At 38.3% G+C, this 26,999-nt stretch overlaps 2 protein-coding genes and 1 long non-coding RNA gene across 12 annotated transcripts in view; 1 reads left to right on the top strand and 2 right to left on the bottom strand.

Annotated features, from left to right (window-relative positions):
• CPLANE1 (ciliogenesis and planar polarity effector complex subunit 1) overlaps nt 1-3,160 on the top strand; it is a 58,358-nt gene extending 55,198 nt beyond the window's left edge. For all 6 annotated transcript variants that reach the window (XM_064404065.1, XM_064404064.1, XM_064404063.1 and 3 more), the window contains 4 exons: nt 184-296; nt 626-709; nt 1,998-2,167; nt 2,572-3,160. In XM_064404065.1, coding sequence (XP_064260135.1) covers nt 184-296; nt 626-709; nt 1,998-2,167; nt 2,572-2,712 — 508 coding nt within the window. In that variant the 3' untranslated portion in view covers nt 2,713-3,160. The remainder of the gene's footprint in view (nt 1-183; nt 297-625; nt 710-1,997; nt 2,168-2,571) is intronic.
• A 3,010-nt stretch (nt 3,161-6,170) lies between these two features.
• LOC135290192 (uncharacterized) lies at nt 6,171-9,759 on the bottom strand. The gene is made up of 3 exons (XR_010352900.1): nt 9,305-9,759; nt 7,526-7,623; nt 6,171-6,233 (listed from the first exon to the last, which is right to left on the bottom strand). It is a non-coding gene; the product is annotated as an uncharacterized LOC135290192 (long non-coding RNA).
• Nucleotides 9,760-12,912: 3,153 nt separating this feature from the next.
• NIPBL (NIPBL cohesin loading factor) overlaps nt 12,913-26,999 on the bottom strand; it is a 156,753-nt gene continuing 142,666 nt past the window's right edge. For 4 of the 5 annotated variants that reach the window (XM_064404069.1, XM_064404074.1, XM_064404073.1 and 1 more), the window contains 14 exons: nt 26,689-26,825; nt 25,031-25,171; nt 24,631-24,724; nt 24,369-24,523; nt 24,015-24,105; nt 20,783-20,956; nt 20,079-20,269; nt 19,227-19,334; nt 18,285-18,485; nt 17,738-17,884; nt 15,981-16,276; nt 15,525-15,699; nt 14,781-14,966; nt 12,913-14,215 (listed from right to left, as the gene is read on the bottom strand). In XM_064404069.1, the coding sequence (XP_064260139.1) occupies nt 13,850-14,215; nt 14,781-14,966; nt 15,525-15,699; nt 15,981-16,276; nt 17,738-17,884; nt 18,285-18,485; nt 19,227-19,334; nt 20,079-20,269; nt 20,783-20,956; nt 24,015-24,105; nt 24,369-24,523; nt 24,631-24,724; nt 25,031-25,171; nt 26,689-26,825 (2,462 nt within the window). In that variant the 3' untranslated portion in view covers nt 12,913-13,849. Of the gene's footprint in view, nt 14,216-14,739; nt 14,967-15,524; nt 15,700-15,980; nt 16,277-17,737; nt 17,885-18,284; nt 18,486-19,226; nt 19,335-20,078; nt 20,270-20,782; nt 20,957-24,014; nt 24,106-24,368; nt 24,524-24,630; nt 24,725-25,030; nt 25,172-26,688; nt 26,826-26,999 lie in introns of all 5 variants that reach the window. The other variant, XM_064404072.1, reaches the window with a different exon arrangement.

Below are 26,999 nucleotides of genomic sequence, written 5' to 3'. Positions count from 1 at the left end.
TACTGGCCCCACAAGCAGTGTGTGATGCTGGTCCTCAGCTAGGTGGGGTGACTGTGATTTCTCTGGCTTTTACGTCTCTTCTGAATATGCCCTGTCAGGTCTGAGTTGTGTGGAGGAATGGTGTGTGGTACACAGTAGCAAGTATTTAAGATTTGTTGCATTGGTCCTTTTGTCTCGTTGTAGTGGGCATCTGAACAGTCCTGTTCTGGCAGAAAGAAGCAGAACTGCTGCCAAACCTGGTTTTGGTCAAAAAGTGCAACGTTTCACCCCAGCTCTTGCTCTAACACAGTCCAGGGGTAAGAACAGAGCTTTTTTTATGAAGGCACATACTGAAGAGGATCTTCAGGTGACTGCTGGATTTTTTAAGGGACATATATGTAAAAATCAGATTTATAATAGTGGATGTTTCCTGTCCTGAGACTTTTGCAATTCTGCTGCTATTGTTTTGCTAAATTATGAGAGTTACCTTTTCTTATCACTTCTCTTTAAATCCAAACTAGTTTAAATTGCCATAGCAAGAGTGCTGTGTAATCCAGGTAGCAAACTTGTAGATAAAAATTTCTAATAATCTTTGTGTATATTTGATCTGCATTTAAAAAAGGAAATGCTTACTTTGTCTCTACAGGAAATGCCTGTATGCTCCTTCAGAAAAGTACCTCCAGAAGAAGACTGAGAAATGCTACAAATGGTCCTGTTAAGTCCAGACACTGTAAGTTAAACAGAGCAATGACATAGTGCTAGATAATACAGGGGGGAATAAGATGCAGATACAGCATTTGTTTAGAAGAATAAACTTCATTCTTTTTTCCCCACTTAAAAATCCTCTTAACTAGAAACTTGTGAAATATTTTAATCACCTCTGTTCACCTTTTGAACAGTTTTAGCCAGGTGAGTTTCAAGATTACTGAAATAAGTGTGCTAGATTTTGGTGAATTCCTGAAATACATGTTATGAATCACAAGGGGTGAAGTCTTTTATCTTTCGATTCAAACCCACAGAGAGAAAGTTACTTAGCAGACCAGGACACAAGAATTATGCCACTCCCTTTCCTTCCTATGCTGCTGATCTCTGAGCTCCTTAAAATATGAATTGTCTTTGTTATCCCTCTGTACAATATCCATCTAATATATCATTTTGTCATAATGGAAAAATTTGACTAAAGCTTAACAAAAAATCCCCTTTGGATTTTAGTGGTACTTTTTCCCATGCCTTTGTAGGTCTAGATCCACAAAAGATTGTTTCTAATCAAATTATTTAGCAGAGACAGTACTTGTTAATAGGAGCAGAATTTCTGATCAAAGAATGAAAAGTGAATCAGTCTGGACTTAGAAAATGCTGTGGCCTGATTCTATTCTGCCTTACACCAGAATTATACTATTGGCATAATTTGGACAGTCAAAGGTCATTGTATTTGACTTGGCAGTATAGGAAATTGAGAGAAGTAATAATAAGCAGAAAGGCACATTTCCTGAAACACCTCTACTCATGTGGAAAAGTCATTTTTCTCCATTCCATATATTCACTTTTTAAACTCTCTATTCAGTCTGATCTTTCTCTGATTTCTTCACACTTTCTTGTATCTGTTTTTCCAGTATATCATATCACTGCTAAGAGTTTCATCAAAGTTCCATGTCTTCTGAAGAGGCACAAATTCAGAATTTATTTAGTTTAGTCCTCTGCTAAACAAGGAAGCAATGTGTGTTTTGTGGTGGACGGCACCACAGAGCCTGGGTGCAGTAGGCACCGTGTATAGTCCTGTTCCACTTTGTGTTCTGCCCTGGGAAAGCAGTTCAGAGCAGGAGGCTGGAAGGAGCCAGGAGCCTTTTCTCACCATAAACCCACATCAGTTCTAGATAACAGAGCTCACTGTTTTCACATGGATTTATGCACAGGTTCATTTCCTAGAACCTGTGAGGCTTCTAGAAGGAGTTTCAAGAGATTGAGATGAAAAGTGCAGGAAGTGTTACAGGGCTGTGGTTGGCATGTTTTCTCCTCAGCTGCTGAGTGCAGAGTCAGCAGAGGCTCAACACAAAAGCCTCCTCAAGTTGCCACTGCAGTTCAGACAGAAGGTGTTGATCCTGACACTGATCGAGATGTGGTGAGTCCTTGGACTGTGCCTGATGATATCCAAAGAATACTTCAAGATACTCATGACTCCATGTTCCAGGTAGAGTACCTACTTATTCTATAAACTCTTTGATAATTGCCGCTTAACACTTTGTTTACTTCTGCTTTATTTAAAATGGGGTTCTCTGTTCAAAATAGGTGGGTGAGATAGATACAGAGGGGCATGAATGGTGGGGCTTCAGCAGAACCATGTTATTTTGTTTTTACAATTGCAGTCATTCTTGTGAGCCTTGAAATTCAATGTTTTTTTGACAACTGTAAAGGTGCATTTGTCCACCCAGGCAACAGACACCAGTGTGAGGGCATTAACAGGAAAATAGATTGCATTTCTGGCAGACTTATCAGACACATAACTGGATTTGGGCACGTTTCAAAAGAGTGGGATCATTTCTGCTGTCCACAAATGAAGCACAATGTTCAGTTCATCTTCTCTTCCCCCAACAGGCCTCTGCAGTGCACGGCACGAGTTTCTCTCCTCTCAGCAGCATCAACAACGACAGTGTTTCTGAAAGCACAGGGAGCATCCTCAGCAAGCTGGACTGGAATGCAGTTGAGGCTATGATAGCAGACGTGGAAGACACGTGAATAGTTCTCAGCCACTGTGCTCTTCCAAATAGTTGTTGGTGTTTGGGTTTTGTTTTTTTAAAATTAGTAATTGTTCTACTTAAAATGGATTGAGGCCTGCATTGGTTTCCTTCTTAAGCAGCATGGAAACTCTAGCTGTTTCCAACCTTGCCTAGATGAAGGTGAATTCCTAAAAATGTAGTTTTGCTTCCATATATCTTCAGGTCAAGAAGAACTAAATGTAGTTGGTAAAGGCTGACCCACTGATCTGTCTTAAACAGATCTGGGTCAGCTGCTTTACATAGAAACATATATAAAACACCAAAAAATGTTATTTTATTTTAACAGCAGTATACAACTGTTTTACTTTTGTATTTAATATTTAACATTATTATGAAATTATTTTTGTAACTTAAGGGTTGTGATAAACTGGTATAATAAAAGTGATTTTATTTGTTTCTGCTATAAATGATTTACACATATAGCAGTATTAATTATTGCTGTGTACCACTAGGACTGTATGTGCACTGTCCTCATATTTTAAACCCAGCCTGCTTGTGCAGTGCAGGTGTACCCTTGTTGGGCTCCAGATGCTCCTCTGCTGGGGAAAGCCTCTTTTTAACAGTTCTGTGTCAGAATTGAGAGATGCATGGGACTTTTTTCAGGTTGCTGTTTATTTTTGTCTTATCAGAAGTTTGACATGCTGTCTGCAGCAGACTTAGTGCGTGAGAAAGTACAGTAAAAATGGTCACAAGATGTACAGTTTCAAGGTCTTTTAAAGCTGTTTTATCCTCAAGCAGGATCCTCAATCTTGTCTTCTATCTACTTCCATACTAAAATGCCAAAACTCTAAATTTCTCACCCTGTGACTAAACTTTTCCCTATTATCTGTTTTATACATTTGTAGACTAGTCTTTCCCAAAGTCTTGGAAGCCTTCTCCATGGACGAAGGTCAAAGGCGGTGCTTCCCTGGGGGCCAGGACCTCTCAGAGCAGGCAGAGAAATATTCCCTGTGCCCTGGTTCCAGCAGTGCAGTAGTTTTGAGAAATCTTAGAAGAGTTTGAGTGACTGATAGAAAGAGGTACAAATAGTCAGAAATGAATGGGGCCAGTGCCTTCAAAGAGCCAATCGAAGCAGGGAACTGTGACTTTGACTTTGGTGCCCAAAGTGTAATACTGTGCTTCTTCAGAGTGGCAGCAAACAAATCATCAGGAAACACTTTCTGTTTCTGGTGGAAAAATACTGTGAAAAATACTGGTTTAGCCAAGTGTGGAAATCTCGTTATGCCACAGCCTATCTCACAGCCATCTGTGAGAAGGAAGAGAAAGCTGTCATCCATTTCATTTTAACAGTGGTAAAGGAAATACTTTCTTGATGTGGCTCCACATCCACAGCATCACTAATCATTAACACAAGGGCAGGGAGGCAGTTCAAAGACCTCCCAGTCAGGATGACAGCACTGAACTCACACTTTGCCAGAGCTCTGACAGCAGCAGAGCCTGGGCAGGCAGAGCTGCTCCTGCAGAGCCACAGCAGTGAGAAAAACACTTGGGACATGTGAGAAGATCATCAAGAGTGATCTCTTCACCAAGCTGCTTCCATGGACTCAAAAACTTTTCTTTGCAATTTCTCTTCTATGATGGCCCTTTTAGGCCTGAAGAGGAGGAAACTCTTTAGAATGTCTTTTTCTGAGAGAGGCAGGTAGTCATTTGAAATTAAAGAAATCTTGAAAGAGACATTAAAAAAGCATTGAGGAGGTCTGCTGTCATGGAAGTTATGAGGATCAAACAAAATTTTAAAGTCTTCTCTAATATCCTAGTAAAGGTAGTCTAAATACAACTGTATATGTATTTACTAATCTAGACTGGTTTATAGTTTAATTGCCTAATTACTTGCTTCATTTTTCAGGGCTGAAGTTTCTCTTGAAAAGCTGAAAGAGAAGTTAATGCTTATGTTCAAATTTGAAGGCTTAAGATTTTCCTCAAATACCAAATTGCAGAACTTGAAACTTTGGAAAAGGAAAAAGTTGGTAATTTTTCTTGCTTTATCCAGCCTTCCTCATTTTTACCATCCTTTTGGAGCTGTTTGTTAGTTTTTGGTTTTTTTGATCACAGCCTCTCACCTGTTCCAGTGACTCACCATCTTCAACAGAAAATTTTCTTCTCTATATCTAGCCTGAGTTGATCTTTCAGTTTAAACCCATTGTCCCTTGTCCTACCACTACCTACCCTGTAAAAAATCCTTCCCCAGCTTTCTTGTGAGGCCCCTGCAGGTACTGGAAGGAGCTCTAAGGTTCCCCCAGAGCTTTGTCTTTTCCAGGCTGGACAATCCCACCTCTCTGACTGTCCTTGGAGCAGAGGTTTTTCATCCCTTTAGTCATCTTGGTGTCCCTCCCCTGGGCTCACTGCAGCAGGTCCCTGTCCCTCCTGTGCTGGAGCCCAGCTCTGGGTGCAGTGCTCCAGGTGGGTCTGAGCAGAGCAGAGCAGAGGGGCAGAATCCCCTCCCTGCCCTGCTGCCCACGGGCCTCTGGATGCAGCCCAGGACACGTTTGGCTTGCTTTTCCAGGAGTTTCCAGGATTCCTAAAATACTCTACATTCCCAAGCATATGTATGTTTACACTTTGTGTAGAATAAATGTTTAGAAGCATAACTTTGTTTAATTTTGGGTTAGTGGCTGGCATGGGCAATCTTCAAAGTAGTCTCTTTGGGAAAATAAGAAAAGTGAAGAATAACATCACCAGACACAAACAAAATCCTTGTTTTTTAGGTACAGTGTCCTGCTCAATGTGTTTGTCAGTGGTCTGGATGGTAGAGGTGAGTGCACCAGTAGCAGGTTTGCTGATGATCCAGACTGGGAGGTGCTGTGGATTCCTTTGAAGGACAAGAGGCTTTGCAGAGGGATGTAGATAGATTGGAGCACTGAGCAATCTCAAATGGGGTGAAATTTGTCAAGTCCAAATGGTGGATTCTGCACCTGGGAAGGAGTAACACCAGGCACAGGGTGAAGTGGGAGAGGGGTGGCTCAGGGTGGGTGAGCAGCCCCGAGGACAGAGCCCAGCCCAGAGCAGCGAGCACGGCACAGCCCAGGGAGGGGATGGGCCCAGGACAGAGCCCAGCCCAGAGCACCGAGCACGGCACAGCCCAGGGAGGGGATGGGCCCGCTGGGCCCGGCCTCGGGGCCGCCTCTCCTGGGCCTGCTGGGCCCTGCAGCTGGGGAGGGATGGGAAGGTCCTTCCGTGCATCCTGAGGAGGGAAACAGAGCTGGAACCTCCTGGGAGGAGCAGCTGAAGTCTTTGGGCTTGTCCGCTTTGGACAAAGGGAGGCTGAGGTGTGACCTCGCTGCTCTCTGCAGCTTCATGAGAGGGGAAGGGCACAGGGCGGTGCTGAGCTCTTGTCATCCAGTGGCAGGAGTCATGGGAATGGCTCAGAGCTGAAGCAGGAGAGGTTCAGACTGGATACTAAGAAGCATTTCCTTACCGCAAGGTTCTTGGGTGGTCACATAGAAGAACAGGCATCCTGGAGGGGTGGTTGATGCCCCAAGTCTGTCAGTATTCAGGAAGCATTTGGACAGTGCCATTAGCAATAGGTTTTAACCTTTGTTCAGTCCTAAAATTCTTTGGATTAGCAAAAAGGTCTTTGGAAGTGGCAGTTGCATTAGATGATTGTTGTAGGTCCCTTCCAACCATTGCAGTTCAGCTATTCTGTTCTGTTCTATTCTATTCTAGTCTATTTATTCCCATCCCATTCTTTCCACTCCATTTCATTAATTTCTCTGCTGTGATAATGATATGCCAGGTTAACCAAGCAGTGAGAGAACAGTGCCAATTAATGGCAAGATGCTGGGAAAAGTGATGAACTTTACACTGGGAGTCATTTACCCCAGCAGCTCCTTAGCATCTTTTACCACAGTCACTATGTAAGAAACCTTTAATTTTAAACATTGAACTCCTATTTCCTTCCTTACACAAAAACATATGAAAGTACAAATTTTCTTTGCAGTTTTAAATCTGCACATCTGTACATCTGCACGTGCATATTGCGCACTAGGTACAGGATGACGCAGAGGTTTCTCAGCTGTGTTTGAGTTGGTGACTCTCTGTCAGCTCTGTAGCTGAGGCAGGAGTACTGCTCAGTCAGGGTGGCAGCAGGATGCCTGCTGCTGTCATTCCCTGCAGGACGCCTTGGCAGGTGCTCCTCAGGGCTGGCGGTGCAGCGGCCCGCGGCAGCCCCTGCTCTGGCTCCAAGCCATGGCCCGAGGCTGCTGCCATGGACACTTGCCCTGGGATGTTGCTGTGGCAACCAGCCCCTGCCACAGCCTTTTAGGAATCTCATTCAGAGACCTGAACTTCCTTTAGCACTCTAATAGATGGCATTTCCATCTCAATGAAGGATAGGGAAGCTTCACAGATTAAGTACATTATCATTTTCTTTGGATTAAATCATATATAGAGGCTGTGTTGTGTACATCACACATTTTACATTTTAATATGTTTTGATCTTTGTTTTCTGTGGTGTTTTCTGTTGGAAAGCTTTAAAAAGTCAAAATGAACTTATTTCAGGAAAAAACTTCCTTGCAGGAAGTTTAAAAAACAACAGCAAAGCAAAAGTAGAAGTAAAAGCAAAAGCAAAACTACAAAAACCCTGAAAAGAGATATTGGAGACAACACCCAACACCAACTTAACCCAAAGAAGTACAATAATTAAAATAAGATTAAAAAGACAAAGCTACAAAAGTAAGATACTACTTCAACTATTTTGGTTCTTTAATATGAATCTTCATTATTAAGGGACTCAGGGACTCCTTTAATATTCTCAGGGAGTCAATGGTACTTACCCCTGGCTGACACAAGAGCACCTCCAGCTGAAGCGTCTCGAAGCCAGAACTCTGGCTGAGATATTTAAACTTAGAGACTACTAACAAGATGTCAAATTCTGTGAAAAGACAGATTAAGATGCATGGGGCTGGCATTTGTGTTTTGTCTTTAAAATCCCCAGCCAGTGAAGAAACAGAAATCGTTATGTTTCAAGAGGAAGGTGCAGGGGAAGACAAGGGAAGTTTCCTTTCGGGCTCCCTGTCTCCTCAAAGCCACACTTACACCTTCTGAAGATGGAAGCAAGTGTCCTCAGCTGTGGGATTTCAAGGATCCTACATAGGCTCCAAGAAATTACATGTAGCAGTGGAATGTGTACACAAGATTAATCTGCACTACAATTTGTAAAATTTTGTAGGAAAAAGGAACAAACCTTCGCTACTATCTGAACAATAAATACCACCGTAAAACTTGCATTTGAAATAATTTTGTCAGTTTGAGATAACACACAGGAGGTAAAGCACCAGAAGACAACCCTGAGCCTCACCTGGGAATTTTTTCAAATACACTAAAATAAGGGAAGGACTTCTTTCTTTTTCTGATATAGAAAGACACAACTAATAGATAGAAGGAAAGTTCAAAAAGTGCTTAAATTTGAAAAGGGCCCGCAAAGAGTAATACATGCCTTGTAATTATGTGCACCCTCCTACCACCAGTATCTAGTATGACATTTAAAGAAGTGGCCAGAGTGGGTTTCCCAGCCAAGACTTAAAAATCAAAGGTAGGAAAAATTTCCAGTAACCCTGGAGGATCCTGTAATTGGGAACAGTTATCCAAAGGAAAACACTCCCTGTATAGAAGCCTGTACATGGCTGGTCTGGAAAGTTTGGTCTGGATGGCTGGAAGGCTGAACACAGACATAATAATAACGTCTACACCAATTATTTCATATGGATTTCAACACGAAGGGAAGGAAAGGGATTCTTTCTCTCTCTTGAGTGGAGAAACAGCAGCACTTTAGGACAGCAAATAAAAAGTCTTGATGAGGAGTGATCCAAATCACCCAGAACTCGGTATTATGTGAATTTGTCCTGCAGTTTGTCAGTGGAGATGCACAGGTCATGTTCAAGGCTGACCTTAAATCTGAACATCCACCTCCACATGAGGCTATTCAAAATAAAAAAAGCTCTCACAAATAAGAAAGAGATTTTCTCAAGCATTCATCACACTTTGCCTGTGCTCACAGAATACATTTAGTCTAAGCAGGAAACCTACAAAATGTGTCCCTTCACACATGCATTTCTGGCTTTCTGGAGTTTAAGTGCAGTGAAGGAGTACAGAAGTACAATCAAGAGTGCTAACAAGAGAACAAAACATGCAGAATGAGACTGAAAGAAGACTGGCTCAAAGAAAAGGTAAGTCTTCAGTCTGTGATTGTGAAATCAAAATGAAAAGCAGATGGCCCCCTGCATGGTTTCTCCAAAATAAATTACATGTAGTGACAAAGTGGGGCTGTTTCCAGAAAATTTTGTAGCCTTTTATAGTTGGGAAGAGAAATACAAATAAGGGATAGGTAAAACATATTCAGAAGCCCTCTTGAGAGAAGAGAAAGGAGGAAGTGCATTGCAAGTGAGGTGGTGGACAGACTGTGGGGAGTGAGGTGCAGCCAGCAGCAGCAGTGACCCAACACAGCTCGGAGCTGCGACTGCAGCTGCTGAGGCAGAGGCTGCACTGCAGGCACAGCTGCAGCACCTGCTAATGGCCCGTCCCCAGGCAAGTGGGGGTGAAATCAGATCAATCACCTTTCCAGATTTTAGGAAGCAGGATCTTATTTCAAAACAGAAATATGAGCCTTTCAACAGAGCCGCGCAAAGAACAGTGAAGGAGAAAGGCTCCTTTGCAGCCCAGCCAGACCGCTTTAAAGAAGAAGCCGCTGAAGTGACGAGTGACACGGGTCACTCAGCGCCAGACTCGCAGCCAGCGGTGACGTCCTGCTGTGGCTGCGGCGCACGGAGTCGCTCCCCGGGATGGTTGCCACGGGCACAGCGCACACTTGGGCCGCCACCCTGCTGGTGTTGGTGGCCCGAGCCAGCTCAGGGCCCCGCAGGATAAACCCTCCCCTGCCCCGCCCTGCCCGAACCGGCCCGCAGGGCAAGGAGCGTCTGGAGGGTATCTGGCCTCACAGTCCGGGCAGCTGTGGGCAGTAACGCAGAAATTAGAAATGATGTAGTGATGTCTGATGGGGAAACACAGACTGGCAAGAAGTCTCCCAGAATAATCCAAAAATACATTTCCTGGATGATTTACAGGTGCCCAGGCATAATTTGAGCACTGTGAGCAGAGTGAAAAAGGGATCAATAAAGTGTGTGCACATTCTAGGATTAAAAACTTTCAAGTTTCATTTTGGAAGGGTCCAGACTGAACTCTTAAAACATTTATTTTAAATAAATGAAATATTAAAATACTATGAACTTATTTGTATATAACAGTAACACTTTAATATTTAGTCAAGGAACCATGAGATCTAAAAACTTGCTACTTACATTAAGAACTCACCCATTACAACTCAGAACTTCAACGATAAGATGACAAATTCTCTGAAGGATATGGAAACGCTCATACGATCATGGTGTGGCTCTTTGGTGAGTGGAGGAACACTAGGATATAGGAATTGTGCACTGGGATATAGGAATTGTGCACACAGCACTGCTATGTGTAGGGCATGAGAGCTCAGGAGTGTGGGGACACAGGAAAGCACAGCAAAGGTGTTTGTCTGAATTCAGCGTCACTAAGATCTGCCTGGGGCTTGGAGTCAAAGCAAAGGATCAGCTGAACTCTTCTTCTGTTCGTTTCCCTGGAATATCATTAACACATGCATTTGGCAGAATGTCCTGCTGTGAACTACCACCAGATGAGCCAGACCTGATTAAATTTTTTTTTTTTGACATGAGCCACAAACACATTAAAGAACTATTTTAGGGCTGCAAGGTACTTCATGTTACAGCTACTGTTTAGCACAACCTAATTATTCCACAGTAACAATATTCTTACTAGTGACACCACAACAGCAAAACAAAGATTAAAGTTTGACTCAAATTTTAAAATTTTAAATACCTTTTTTTTTTAATGGCCATACCTCACTAAAATACTTAAGCTGAATATTTCCCATGACTACTTTTGTACACATTACAGTTGTTAATATAAGCAATAAAGAACCTCAAAAATACAAAAGGATGTTACTGAATCATTTAAAAAAATACCTATAATTACACTTCTGTCAAAAACTATTGTGATCTTGAAATTATTCAAGAATTATTCTGCAATTTTACAGTATGAAGTGGAAGATTAAAAATAATCACTTTGTTCTTATTTAGATTGTGGAAGTGTCTGTGTTTTCTTAAAAAGTACAATATGGCTAGTGTTAATTCTAAAAGCTTGACAATACCCCTTTGCAGGTAAGCTACTGCAACAAGGTCCACGTACGGATCCTGTACTCAAAGGGAGAAAGCAGGAAGAATAAAAAATTCAATAATCTTATATATGTAAAAATCTATAGCCATACAGTGAAAAAATACTACAAAGCTATGTGAATACAAAGGAGTAAAATTGTGTCACTGGATCAATTACTGCACTGCAGCACTTAAAGAATAAACAAAACAAAACCAAACACTTTCTCATGTAGAGAAATTCTTATCTTGGTGTGTGCTGCTGCTGCTGACGTGGCTCATGTTGGTGCAACTGCAGCTGCTGCTCAGAGGTGGAGCCCTGCACTGATGCCACTGGTGCTGAGACCGGGCACTGACCCCCTGCTGCACAGAACCACCAGCCCCAGTCTCACACAGCAAACAGGAGTTTCTTCCCCAAAACAGGGCACTGCCACCTTTTCCGTTCACAGCCAGTAACCAGAGTATTTGTGATGGGCAAAACCAGACTAAGTATTACTCTGTGTACTTTGGGAGGCTAAAATTCAACTCTTTAACTAGTAAGAATCATATTCAATTTATTTAATCATCTATAATCAACTTCATAACTGTAAATTATGTAACAGCCATCACATTCCAACAAGGAGCATGTATGCCACTGGCATAACATACAATATAGTAATGGTCTAAATCCCCTCAACTAAAACAACTTTAGACTTCAGGTTTATACTGTTTAATTATAACTTCTTTCTGATAATTTTATTCCAATAAATACCAAGCAAATTGAAATAAGCCCCCATCTTTGCTACTGGAAAAGCCACATGAAATTAACCCGGAGATATTTTTATTACCTATTAAAAATAAGATGCTTTAATATAATTGCATCAGAAATTACTAACAGCCAACTGCAACTGTGTGAAATCCTTGGATTTATCATTTGGGAGCTTCTTGGCGAAGTATTTTCAACTCTGCTTATCAGTAACATCTGAGATGTCATACAACCCCTCTAGTCTCCAAGTATGAGTTTGCCAGTGTAAGGCTGTGCTTGGCCCTGAGAAATAGAGTCCTTCATTGTTTGCTACAAAAATGTCCTGTTTCCAGAGCTGCAGAGGACTGACTCCTGCTTCTCCTACTTCTCCCTCCTTTAACTATACTGATCTTAGCCCAAGAGGTGGCTTTTTGTATGGTGAAGAGAATACTACCAACAATATCTAACAAAGAGGTGCTAAATAACTTCTGTTCAGAAAAATTCCAGTCGTGAAACAACAAAAAGGCATTCCCCAACAATTTACTAACTGGATTCTGAGGAGTTATTAATAATTTGTTTAATGGGTTGTTTGGGTTTTTTAACATATCAGTAGTTTGAAATACTGTTACTGTGCCTCACAAATTGAATAATGTCTTAGAATTCTGCAAGTTAAGTTTCATAAAACCAGCCCCCTACAATATATTAAATTTTTAAAAGAAACAAAACGTAATAGAAAAATAACTATGTTGAGGGATACCTGTTTTTGATAAATACATTTGAAAAGACACCAGGGTTTAATAGACTCCAAAAAAGTTTAGCTGTTTTTAGATTTTTTTTTCCTGTTTGCAAATATGCTGCTCTCTAGGAAGACAAACTGCTTTTGAAAGGTTGTGGCAAGGCAGTTGAAGCAAATACTTCTGGAAGATTTCAATAGCATTTTTTCAATTTACAAAATGTGAAAACATCTTCCAATTAGTAAAAAAATTAGCCTAATATACAAACACTTTCTTAAAAAACTGATCTGTGAAGGAATGTAGTGTAATTGCCCAGACTCACACCCATTCACTCCTCTGACACTGGTGGCTAGCTCCTCTTGACACAAGCCTCTCTACATTGACCCAGAGAAATGCATACGTGGCCAGTTCGCCCAAGCAGAAGAATCATTCAGCCTTCCCCAGATCTGAACTATCATAAATTACCACTTGGACAGCATTAGAAAGAAATTGAAGCATACAAGGAATAAACTATAGTTTCTTTTTATATCAAAATGTACTCTTGAAAATGTGTTTGGCACAGTGCTAAATCATATAGTTAATACTAAATATTGCAGGATACAATAAAACCCTGGAGTTAACTTGTGTTTACACCCTTCTAGGGATAAAAATAAAAAGATACCAATTATTCAGAAGTCAGCCTATACAAACTGTATAAACAATATTTTATGTCTTGTTTTGAAAACCACTGATAATAGTAAATTTTACATAAAAGACTGCAAAATAATATAAATGGATTTAAACAGATCTTTACAATAAGAAATTCAAATCGAAACAGACAAGTAACAAAGAGAAGTAAAAAAATTTATTGCAGTATTCGTTCCACCAGATTTGCTGGGGATCCCTTTTCTTGTATTATTTCAGGGTGACCTAATACATCAAAATCTACATTTACAAAAACTCCTCCTGCAGATAGGTCATAGATACTGCATGCTTTTTTTTCTTTTTTTTTTTTTTTTCAACAGAATAAATTATATATCCAGGAGATTCTGCCACTTTACAGCCTGGAAAAACAATGCTTTCCTGGAAACTGGGCTAAGCTAAAGAAAGCCATCCGCTGCTAGGTTAAACTCCAAGAACACTTTATTAAGAACATTAACAGACTAATTTCCAACATTCACTTGTTTATTTTTTTTAAACAGAAAGGTTTTTTTTCAAGATATAAACAATTTTTTTGTTAAACTATAATACAGTGGGAGTAAAAATGAACTGAGAAGTTTCTGCTGCACAACAGCGAAGGAAGCTCCCACAAAAATGTTTACCAAACATTTCCTTCTTTTTTCCCCGCGTCCCAGGTTCCATTCTTACTCTTCATTTAACTGATTTTTTTTTTGCCAGAAAGTTGATATTTCAAGTTTTTCTGTTATTTCAATTCCTGTAAATTTGGCTGCATGTACAAATTCATTAGCTGGAAGTTCCATCCTTGGCGGCATACAGCGATCGTAAAGTCTGCACAACTTTATTAGTCAGCTTATTAGCACTCGTTAGAGCAATTTTTTTGTAAATAATGTCTGACTCTTTAATAGTGTCTACCCAAGGCACCAGTTTGCGGCCATCACGGCGCTTAGCCTCAGTCCAGGAGCCACTGTAGGAGCCTGCCATCCACTGAACACTGAAGCCATTGCTGGTTTTCTGTACTACTCTTGCAATTTGTGGTCGGTCTTTGTACTTTGGACAGCAAATAGCGATGACATCCATGACATCAACACTTTCATTCATCTGTGCTGCCAACTCCGTAGAGTCTGAATTTCGTTTTGACCTTCTCAATGACTAAAACATTGGGGGGAAAAAAGACCAAGTGTTACACAAAAGAACTTTAGTGAAATTATTGCTTTTATTGCTTTTAATCCCTTGACGCCGGGAGTTGGGATTCCCCGGCACACATTCCATTGCCGGCAATGAGACGCACCGCGACCGCCAGCGCCAAGGGGTTAACATATCCTTGTAAAACCACATACTCTTAATTTGTACCCGTGTCTTTATCTCTTATTGATATATAAAATTATATATACACATGAATCATAAAGCTACATAAAAACTTGGCAACAATAAAAAGGATAACACACAGTACATTCCAAAGAAAATTAATAACTTTTTATACGGGATAAATCTCATTTTCTAGTTTGTTTTTTTTTTTTATTGTCTTTTCTGTTAAACTTTCTACAAAAGTTGTATAAACGGTTAAGTAGAGAATCTCTATCTACAAAATGCTTTTGTTTTCATGTGGATTACATTACTTGGTGTACATTTAATATAATAAACTGACATTTATAAGCACATAAAAATCATTTTACGTAATACGCTGCGAAATACGTTGACTCCTCCTCCGCCTCACCCCTGAAGTGCCTCCTCCTCTATCCTCCCCATCACTTTCATCGTCCTCTGTCTCAGCTGCATTGTTTTTAGGGCTGCCTCCTCCAAGCAGCGAGGTAATTGCTTTGTTCCGAGCATTTGTGCTAGCTGACACCTCTCCATCTTCTTCCTCTTCATCAGGATCCAAATGTTCCATAAGGAGCTTGAACTATTAAAACAAAAAAGATCAGTTCCCTTTGTGACTTTAAACATGGACATTTGTATCAGGTTGCATTATGTTAGAAACAAGTACCAAAATAAAGAAACAGGGTAAAACAAACAGCAGACAAACTGAACAGCTTATGTTATGTTCTACAAACTTAACTTTGATTTTTTTTTTTTTTACATATACAAAAGCTTTCTGCCTGAGTTTTCCAAAAGGCAAGTTTTCTCTATCTGTTATTGGTGCAGGGTGAGGGACAGTTAATAAACCACATCAAGTCTCTGTTCCCATGATGGAAAGAGTCAAGAATAAAATGAACAAGTAATATGGGAGAGGTATATTCTGGTTATCAGAAATTGGAAAATACTCCATAAAATTTAAGCTGAAATTAATTATCACTGAGTTTAAACTTATTAGAAATCTTTGAAATACAGTCCTGCTAATCATCCTCAAAAGAAGATCCACACATCACATAACAACCAGGAGCTTAACATTTTGAAATGTACTTTCAAGTTTATACTGTGTTACAGGATTTCAGACTTTCTGCAAAGCAACTTTACTTACATCTAAGTACTGTTTTACTATACTCCTCTTCACTTCTTCTGTGATCTTGGAATTAGCCATATCACTCCGCAGAAAATCCAAAGTTTGTTTTGGATGGAAATGCACTCCTGTCTTCCTGTTTATAGCTTTATCATAAACTTTTGCGGATTCTGATGGAGAATATTTTTGAATTTTGCTGTTTAAAGAAAACAAAAGAGAAGACCCTTAAAGGAAAGCCCAGAGTAATCTGAACAAAAAGCTTTTAAAACCTCCGATATAAGTATTTCTCTGAATCATTCCATATACAATAGATAGCCTGGCAAGAAATCAAATAATTGGGTTTTTTTAAGCCAAAGTTCAACTTAATTTTTTTTTTCCTTTTACACAATTGTATTGCTTATACAGGTAGTTACAATCAGCTTAAACAAATGGAAAAATGTCACTGCATAACAAGTGTCCTATTATAAATAACCTTACCTATCAGAGAATCCACAGAGATTCTTTAGATGCTGTTTCAGCATCAGAAGTAATAATATGCCTTGGGAGACATTAGCAAATTCAATTAAAGGAGCTGAATTTTCAGGTAAACACTTCATCACTGCATTTATATCATTTTCTTCATCAGAATCTGAATCAGAGTCCACTCGTTTCCGTAATCTCCGAGGTTTAGAAGCTTCCTCCTCACTTTCGCTCCCGCTACCACTGCGACTGTCACTCTCAGTCTCCTCATCTGATGAAGGCTTTCTTTCCTTTTTTTTGTCTTTCACCATAGACTGCAAGATAGAGAAGTTAACACACATTCCAAAATTAGGATGAGTAATATAATGTATGTTCCTAAAATAATCTGGCCAAAATCATTACTACCTCAAATTAAAAAGAATTCGCTGAACAATGTTAATAATTTATAACTTGATAGTCTTAATATACTGAAAAATTTATCCATCATTCAGATTTTCTTGCAAGGTGCATACAGAAGGAACTGAAGCAACAAGCACTTCCCTACTATGTTATCATTGAGACTGCTGAAGTTCATTAGCAGTGACAGCAAAATACAGTAGAAGGCCAAACACAATAAATCAGGAAGAAAGTTCTGTTTTTCTTTCACCTGAATATAATTTCTGTGTCTCATGGAGATTTTCATACATAGTTTGCTGTCCAAGCCAATTTTAAATCTTTGTCTCTTAGAATTCTATAATGCTAATTACACTGCTGACCAAAGTGATCATATTAATAATGAATTAATAATGATTAATAATAATCAGCTACCCTATGCCTGGCAGTGTTCAAGGTCAGGCTGGATGGGGCTCTGAGCAATCTTCTGAGCAATCTGGTCTAGTGGAAGGTGTCCCTACCCATAACAGAGCATTGGAACAAGGTGATATTTAAGGTCCCTTCCAACCCTAGCCATTTTATGATACTATTGTAAGTTCTATGATTACTTGTAGATCTACAGATCTAATTTTACATATGCATTATTACTGCACATAGTATGATTTTTCAGGACACAGACCTAAGCAGGATCTCATCCTTTTGGTGCTGAGCACACTGGTTCTCAGCTTGAAGAATGTATTGTCTCTTTCTGGCAGATTAAAAATCAACTTTGATAGGGTCAGAATTTAAAGTACAGTACATTTACGGCAGTGAGCTTTCTGGCATCAACTCTGATTTGTGTTTATTAGTCAAACTGTACATTCTAGAAACTGCTCCCTGACAATTTGCACCTTCTACTGTAACAGCTGTTCAGGAAAGGAAGACACTGAAGTGTTTAAGAAGCAGAGGCTTGTGTGTTGCCATAACAACAGGTACTCACTCTATCATGATTCAGGTTCTTACCACTGCCTTAAGAAATACTGCCCACTGCTCTCTTGCAACACAAATGCAACTGTCATCAGCTACTTGATAACAAAATAAACTGACAACTGGATTTTGTTATTAAAATTTTACAAACAACCACAACAAACTACTATTCCACAATGATTCTGGGTTCATGTGCTTTCAGATGCATACAATTAACCGCTATTCAGCCATATTGGGAAATTATATTTTGACTAGTGTCTACCAGATAAAGGTCAGAACAGACAGTGTTGCTTGGTTTTTGCCTATTGTTTACATGCCAAGTAATGCAACTGGTTCGCACCATAATAATGGTACTGCATTCACTGAAAAATTGACCACATTCTAGAGAAGCTTATGTTTCCACCACCATGAATACACTAAAATATAAATGCACATACCTCTTTAAATGACTGTAGTAGGTTGCTACCAGAAACTGATAGTGTGATGTCTATATGATGCATTATAAACAGTGGCTCTTCCTGTGTTTGGTAAGGAAAACAGGCTAGATTGTCTGCTATGTACAAAAGCATATTCACCTCTGTTTTCTGGAAGTTAAAGAAAAAATTACACATGAATACATGTAGAAATATCCTGGATTCATATACTTCTGCAGTGCTCCTAAGAATCTAGAGTGAAAAAAAAATGACCACAATTTTAAATCTATATGGTCCCCAAAAACCACTCTAAACAACATCTATACATGCAAAATTTAGTCATACCTGAAGATACATTATTTCTGATTAGTACAAACTGAGTACGAAAAGGTACAGAGTGATGCAACATGCATTCTATTACACAGATAAATATCCTATATTAGAAAGCAAAAAAAAAGTACATTGGGGACAAAGCTATTAATTATGTCAAAAAATAGATAATAGAAGGAGAACTTAAGGTTTTAATGCTGTATTTTAGCTTCTTTATAAGTAAAGAAAATGTGGTGCTTACTGCAGTATCATCAAAGAGGTTGAGTAAAGAAATTAGAAAGGCTCGTCTGTGTTGACGGTTCCCTCGAATCATGGAGTAGAGGTGTGAACACAGTGCACTGGATGATTCATCGTGTCTAAAACCTCTCACAGGATCTTTTGGGCAGGTATTAATTGCCTGCTGTACTTGGTAAGACATCTTCATACCAGCCACTGCTTTCATCTGAAAGGGAAATATATTTATTTTTATTCAAACCATTGCTTCCAAAGCAGTACAACTGAATCCTTTTAAAGGGATGCTCATCTGAAATTTAAATTAAAAACACACACTGAGACAACACTACCTTTTGAGATGGTAAACATATTGGAGCGGTCAAACATGTGAGAAGTCCTACAACATAGTACACACAAAGAACCTCAACTGGGATCTTCCAAAATAAGGAGAATGCTGCAGCTTCATTTCAGATCTTAAGCAGAACTGGCACTATGCCACAACTCCACATCCTCACACAGCCTTTAGTTTTTCCTTTCAACAAGATTCATCAGACGTAAACAGCTCCCTATGCTTCTGCTTAGATTACAATTTATAAAGCCTTGGTGCCTTGCACATTCTAATATATGTATTCTAAGGACTTCTATTGACAGTTACATGGTGTTTCCTTTTCTAGTCCACTGATACAGGAAAATCATTGCTAAACATCATGAAACACTTGTCCTTACCTCTTATCAAATAAAGGTTTTTAAATACTATTTAGTGTGGATCATAAATTAAAGGAAATTGTGGACTAGAAGAGACACTTCAAATTATGTTATTCTTTCTGTTTCTCAGGGGAGTCATCTTTACAACTGCTTAATGTTTATTTTTTTACCTTACACTCTTTTTCTGGAGTTGAAGCACATTCAAGTGTTAAACCATTAGACAATATAACAGTATTTTGTAAAATGTTAAATTAGAATTACTTACGTGAATGAACCCAGCATATTTTTTGTCTATTTCCACCAACTGTTGGTCGGCTTTATTTCGCATAGAGGGCTCTGGATCTGTGCCCATAGCAATTAAGTACGGCACACACTTGAAAAACAAATGAAATGGTTATTCAGAGGCATTGTACCTCCTCTTTCTCAGTCTTTTTTCTTTGTTTCTACTGCAGAAATTAGACTAGGAAGGTATATGAAACTTACTACCCTTTCTTCAAGTAAATACAACAAAATACTACAAGACACCAGCATTCTAACCAAGTTGTGAGGTTTCAGATAGTATTTCCCTTTTTCTCAAACACTAAAGTGAATTTAAAATACAGAAAATACAAAAAACCCCCAAAAAACCACTTATGACTGAACATGTGCAATGGTTGCAGCATCAAAAATTCATTACAAAACATTATATAAGCAAGGAATGACGGAGATGATGGTTGAAACTCTTGAAACTGACTGTGGAATTCCATAGTGCTTGGATGATATAGTGACTGAGGTAGAAGCAAGCTGACACAGGATAAAGAACTAAACAAAGAAAACATTTTGGCATATACGTCAAAGTTGTAACAGAATTATGCTCCAATGTACATATCTATGTGCTCTTTAGGTACTGCCTGGGCTTTTACATCTTAATCCAAAAAATAGATAATGAAGCATTTGGAATCTTGTGGACTAACAACATAAAACAGATTTCAAAATATGGCTTTTGTAAAGGCCTCTAGCTACAGTAAGAAACTGCTGTAACATAAGTAGAAGAGAAGACCTGGAAATTTATGTAGCAAGTGTGAAAGCCTATAAAAACATGAATAAAAGAAAGTCCCACCACAAAAGCCTATCATACCTGAACAGGATGGATGAGACCTTGGTTTAATGTCAGTGCAATGACATTTAGAGCAAAGTGGCGTACACTGGACTGGTTATGAAAGAAAGCCTCAAGGACCTGTTTGAGATATAGCTGCATGATGGAACTACTCATCCCTGAGGAAATATCACCCATTTCTTTCAGGTCTTCCTGTTTTGCTACTTTTTTCCCTGTAAAAAGGACAAAAGCAATAGCATACTCATCACAGTATAACTGCTTATTTTGCCATCACTTGATATATGCTGATCTTTGAGTTTCACAATAAATACATATTTCAGCTGTCTTAGAATAGGTTTATGATCTCATGAAACAAAGAACAGTCTAATGTATAAACACATATCAAAAAATAGAGAGACAAAATTTTAATTCAAGTGTGAATTCCTTAATAAAGTATTCTTTAAAATGTAGTACTACTTATTTTTATCTGCAAATTAAACTCAGAAGGTTTTTTGATAAAAAATATTATTACCATCATTACAGCAATTATGAATTCTGGACTGCTTCCAGTATTTGTACATCTTGGAAGTAAATGATACATCTGTGCATATACCTCTTAAATACTTTGGGTACAATATTACTGATCTGTTTACAATTTTAAGTGACTTAGCACAGATATACAGTAAGTGTATGCAACAAAGTCAGGTTTTGCAAGACTCATGAGCACAGAAGAGCTCAGCACTTACAGTCTCTGTCTGCCTGTTGCATACGTGTATCTTCTTCCTGCAAGTAGGTCTGAAGGTTTTTTAACACCTGGATTTTTAAGTTTACTGAACAGTTCTTATCTGAAAGAATGCTGTTGTACAGAGTCTTCACTTCTTGTTCGAACATTAAACTTGGGTGCTGTATAAATGCAAATCCTAGAGTGGAGAAAAGAGGATTTCTCATTATTATAATACAGAAATTGCACTTTTTACGTTCTTAAGAAGAAAGGTATGAAATTTATCTCCTCCCAACAGCATAGCTTTTTCTAATCCAAACAGTATCACACTTCCATGTCGACATCACCCGTTGCTAACAAGGAGCTTTGACAGCCATGACAGTTCTATTAACATGACTCAGTTTGAGGGATAAAATGTGGTGACCCAGGGCAGCTGCAGAGAAAGTTATACAGGTCTGGAACCAGGTCTAGCATAGAGGCCTTCAGTTATCATAAGGATGAGAAAGGAATGTTACAAAAAATTATCTGTTATTTTTCTAATACAGACATTCTAATACATCTAGAGACAAATATTTTGCTGCAACTGTAAAATGTGACTCATACAGATGCAGAGAAAATGTGGAAAAATTGATAAAAACCATGACTATTTAACATCATAATAGAAAAAATAGTCTCCAGGGAACAGAGTAAAATTTGCACCTTTTGCTGTCATTATTCATATGCCTCTTGTAGTCTTCACTGGAAGATCATCTGAAGTGTTCCCAAGACTATATGTTTCGGAAGACACACACTACAGAACAGCTCTTAGCTGTAGTCTTACCCTTGCCAATGAACTGGCTGTTCTTAAGTCTGTATTTAATAAAAACTTTTCTAAATTACTGGCAGTATATACCATTTTAGATAATTTATGCAAGTGCTGCTAACAAACTCTTAACAAGTATCTTAAAAAAACTGTAATAGGAATGTAACATCCTAATTTAATTTACATTTAACTGATTAATTGTTTTTAAGATCGTTTAGGAAAAGCAGACATTAAATGCATTTTCTATAACCACAAAAAATTTACATTTTAAATGGGCACATAGAAAAATAGGAACATAAAAGGAAAATGGGGAAAGAAATTAAAGCAAATAAAATAATGCAAGAGCAATATATAAGAATAGCTGTAACAGAGGAAAGATTTAGTAAAATTTTGAAAAACAGGCTCCATACACACAAAAATACAGTATAGGATAGGTAAAGGTAAGTCCAAAGCAAGCCCCCAGTGTGTTTTAGATTTAATTTCATTCCCAAAACAAGAAGCAGAGAAGCAGGTGAGAGAAAGGGAAAAGAGAAGAAAAAGAAATTAGGGTGGTCTTTGCAGTATGTGGCATAACTGTGTGGTCTATACAAGTGCATATTGATGTTTGTAACTTGATCACCTGTGTGCAAAGGCCAATCCATTTCTTATGGTTAATTTTAAAAATTAAAAGCACATGGACATAAAACTTTTTTTTTCATTCACTTTAAGAAATCTAAACCGCCAGTATTCTCAGGGAAAATCTTACTTTTCCATCCACAATTAACTGGGAAAAAATCTTACTTGGCATAAGATGCTGTCATAGGAGATGAAGGAAGGCACCTGCTCTATGTTTTTTTAAGGACTGAATTTACATCTCCAAGACACTGTCACACCATTTCTATTCACACCTTTGTTTTCCCTCTGTTAAGAATCTTTAGAGTAAGCACTGAACTTTGTTGATTAAAACATTAACTGTTAGGTACTTAAAAGTTTAGCTAAATTTACGAACAAGTTCATAGCCTCAACTAGTTTTTCAAGTATATATCTGGAAGAGAAGCATAACCATAATAACATTAAGATTAGGCTTAATCCCTCAACAGCAGTGGGACATCCTGAGGCAAAGGCTAAAACTGCTGAGTGTCCCTACTAAAGTGAAAGGCTGATAGGAAAGTACATTCTTCACATGACCCTTTTCACCATATATAAGTGTTGAGTTAGCTTGCTAGTCCTTTTCAGTGTACACAAACTGCTCACAAACATTGAATGAATTCAACAACTTTGCTGAGTGGGCAGCCTGAGGTGGAAATTTGCACTGTCTACCACATCTCCATGCATCCAACAGCTATCTTCAGAATCAGTACTTGGATGAAATCAATATATCACTAAAACCAGTGAGGTTTAATTAAAATAAACATTGATATTTTTACAGGCAGAAAAAAAAATCTGAAGAATGACTACTGACAAAACAGATCACAGTTTAGTCTATAATTTAGAAACATTTTTGGCAAATATGACATACTCCATATCCATGAGCAGAGTAATCATATCTATGGTTAGGAATACAGACCCTATCCCACATGAAATTCTGCAGAGTGCAATTATACTGAACTGGACTATGGGTAAGTATCATCTACATTGACATAATGCCTAGAAAAACTGCAAGCAGTCCAGCTAATGCAACAGAGGCAACTCCAATGCCATTAATCCTGCTCAACTGTCTTGAAATTGTTTCTCATAGAATATGAAATGAAGATTCAGTCTTGATCCTTATCTTCAGAACCTCCCTAGCCTGTACTAGAGTAGGATATCTGAAAAGTCACCTAAAAAGCAACATAAAGAGGCAAATTCTTGTCCACAGTTAAATCATGCAATGGAGGCTCTCAGGCCTCGGAGACAATTTATTTTAGACCAAGCAATAACCATGAATTGAGCTCTTCTAGACACCAAGACCTATCTGCCCAAGCAAGATTTTCTCAGATGTATGATTTCTGTCTGTAAGTCAGTGGCAGTTCACTTTGTACTGCAAGTCACTGAAATGCCATACTAATCTCACAAAGGCCATCCAGCTACTATAAACAGCAGTTCCCTTGACTCCTGCAGAATGCCTGCTCCTACCCCTAGAATGTTCCAAGTGTTTCCATCCTTTTTTACCTTGTGGACTGAAAAACAAGGTTTGGAGTTACAACATACTTGCACGTGGAGTAAAAAAAAAGTGTCTTTGTTACCTGGGAAATCTGCTGTGCCCTACAACTTGGTCACACATCAAAAAGCATTCACTGTCAAAAGCACCCAGGCTGCTGCAGACTCATGCAACTAGCAACTCTTTGACATCTTTGCTATGGCCAGTTCTCAAATAAAATAAGCTGTAAGTTTTGATTTTAAGCAAACCTTACGTGACTACACAAATACATCTAATTCCTACTCATATACATGAATTTCTACTAGAGCCGAATAATAAAAAACCAATATTTCTTACCAAGACCAATAATGGCTTTTGTCTGTACTTCTTCATCTGAATGCTTTGTAAAATACATCAGCAGTTCAAGTACTTTATCCTTAATGTTAACCTGGGCAAATTAAAACACAATTAATAGCTATTTGAAGATGAAACAGATGTTTTTAATCTCTTATAGAAAGGATATCTATAAAAAAGGAAAGGAGAAATACAACTTTACTGCACAGTCCTTTCAAAATAATGTATTTAAAAACCAGAAAACTATACCATATGCATTATGGAAAAATATATACCTTTTGGAAATAATGTGCTTTCAAAAGTAAGTGGAACTTTCATTATATCTAAGACATGGAGAATAAATGAAAGTTATTTTACCTTACTGCTGCCCTTAAAATCTTCCTGATCAAAATCAAAATGCCGACACAGTGCTCCAACAGTGAAAAGTGATCTAAGGAGTGCTGGTTTATTGGCAGTAAGTATTGTACTGTTGGGGTCTTCTTGGTGTTGATTTTTTAATTTAGAAAGTGCACCTGCAGTAAAATAAAAGTTATCACAGTGTTTAATTGTGGTGTATCCCTCAGATAATAATTGTACTCAAAACTGAAAAGTGACAATTACTTGTTATGATTTTGCTTACCATAGTATCTATTAAAACAGGCCCACACAAATTTATAGTTTTGGGTGACCTTGTTCACAACAGCCCCAAGACAGCTCACACAGTGCTGAACAACCTAGGAGCAAGAAAGAACAAATAAATTGTCTACTTAGAAGTTTAAATTGAGATTATTGTGAAGTTATGCAGGAAAAAGCTATGCTGAACTAAAACTAACAATCTAAGACATATAATGTAATGTCCCTCCCTAGACTACTCTGAAAACCTACTCAAACTCATTAAAATACAGCAAAACCACGCAGAAACCCTGGTAAACCCATAATTTTCATGACTCCAAAGTTATCTTCATAATGAAGCCCAGACTGTCTTTAAACCAAACTCATGTGAAATGGAATCAATAGAATAGTAGCAATTAAAAACTTACTGTCATGCCATATTTGATGATGAGTTTCATGAGGTCCTCCTCAATAGTGGCAAGAAAGGTCTCACTTGGGTGCTCCATTAGTGGCACTACAAGCTCTAAGATTTTTGCAACATTGCAGATCACCATGAAATCATTCTGGGTCTGAAACAACAGCATTTATAGTATTTAATACTTCTGGCCATGGATAAGCTAAGTACTATTAATATGCACTGACAGCTAAAAACTCCAACTTAAATCAGATATTTGGTAAACATCTAAAAGAATATATTTTACATCTGCTATTAAATTACATATTATTATGAAATCTAGTTCTGTTTACTGAAGGCATTCTGAGGAAAAAAAGTCTGGATGAGCAGAATTACACCTCTTATCAAGGCTGTGTCAGACCTGAAAACTTTTGGGTCTGATAATTTTCTGGAGTCTTACAAGAAACCTAGGAACTCTTCCTGAGATATACACACTAGAGAAGACTCAATACCTGAAAACAAGGTATCAGCAACAAAATGAAGTTGTGCTATGACTTAATGCACCTTAAACAAAAGGTAACAATGTGCATAAATTTAGAAATTACAATTAAAATTACTACTGGTTTACATTATCATGGAATCTACAGAAAACACCTCCTAAAGAGACATGATGCTAGAAATTGACTTTTGACAAATCCAGCTTGCTAATCAGTATAGTATATAGGAATAAATATATAAAAAAGCTAACAGTATAAATCCTGATTGCTAGTATCAAGCTGTTTGACATGTTCAAGCTGTCAGCGGTAACTGTATGATTCATCTCAACTATGTGTAAATATAAAACAAACCATTTGCAATCCACTAAATAAGCCACAAGTAAATATTTAGATAAGTCTTTCCTATACTGTTTGCTCAGAAGCAGCACTAAGAGCCTGTTGTAAATGCGCCTACAGAATGTGGAAAATGCCTGCAAAATGCTAGGCTGTATATACAATCTAAGTTGGTAACATTTACCCCTTAAGCCTACCCTGGGCAGCTCACCTATTGAAAGGCACTGCTGCTACCCACCATGCTCATCATCCTTGAGCAATGGGTGCATGATCCTGCCTGCTCTTTTTAACCAGTCAGGGAACCAGATCAAAATGGCAGAAACCTCTGCAAAAATTCAGAGATCTGACTGGGGGAGGGTTGCAGTGTTAGAGCTCTCTACAATGTCTTACAGGGGAATACAAGAGCACTAGAGCTAGAGGAATGAGAAATGAAGTCTAGAAAAGATGAAATAAGATATTTTTCTTCTCATATATTTGCTATATATTAGATCACTCTATCTTATGGAACCTTATCCTTAAGTCTTAAGATTCATATGTTAAACATTAACTACTTTTAAGACTGTGACTGTAAACTAAAGCAATTCTAAGAAACTATTTCCCGAAGGAAGAAAAACTGGGAAAGAGGCAGCACAGGTTTCAGTTTCATTTGGCTGCAAAATATGGAGGTAGAACATGAGGGAGAACATCTTAAGAGCTATAGGGATCTTCAAAAGGATCTAGTAACTTCCAAAGCTATGATGCTCATGAAAAAACTCCACAATTTAAAATTTTCTTTTCCAATCTTCAATTTCCTAAATATACAAGACAGAAGTTAATTTTCATGCTCAATTATCTGGGGAAAAGACTGATTGTCTCTACTTACACTACATTTAGTGGTCAGGTATGGCTGCATGGTCATGGCATGTTTGACCATAAGCTGGGGCCTTATTTTGCTGAATAAGAACAAAGTGGTTATGCAAGCAACCAAACGACCGGAATTCACACCTTTGTTGTCAGAATCTGCAAAAGATTAGAAAACACAAAAACGACAGTAAGACCAAGTACTGTTTAAGCAATTGAAAACATATGGCCTAAACACTGTTTGAGTGTCTCTTTCACTGCATCTCTTTGAAGATCAAAACAGAATGTTCTTATTAGAAATGGGAACATACTGTGTTAACATTTATATGTGAC

This window comes from Passer domesticus, chromosome Z, assembly GCF_036417665.1.
Source record: "Passer domesticus isolate bPasDom1 chromosome Z, bPasDom1.hap1, whole genome shotgun sequence".
Taxonomy (NCBI): Eukaryota; Metazoa; Chordata; class Aves; order Passeriformes; family Passeridae; genus Passer; species Passer domesticus.
This window is presented reverse-complemented; position numbering and strand designations above follow the sequence as displayed.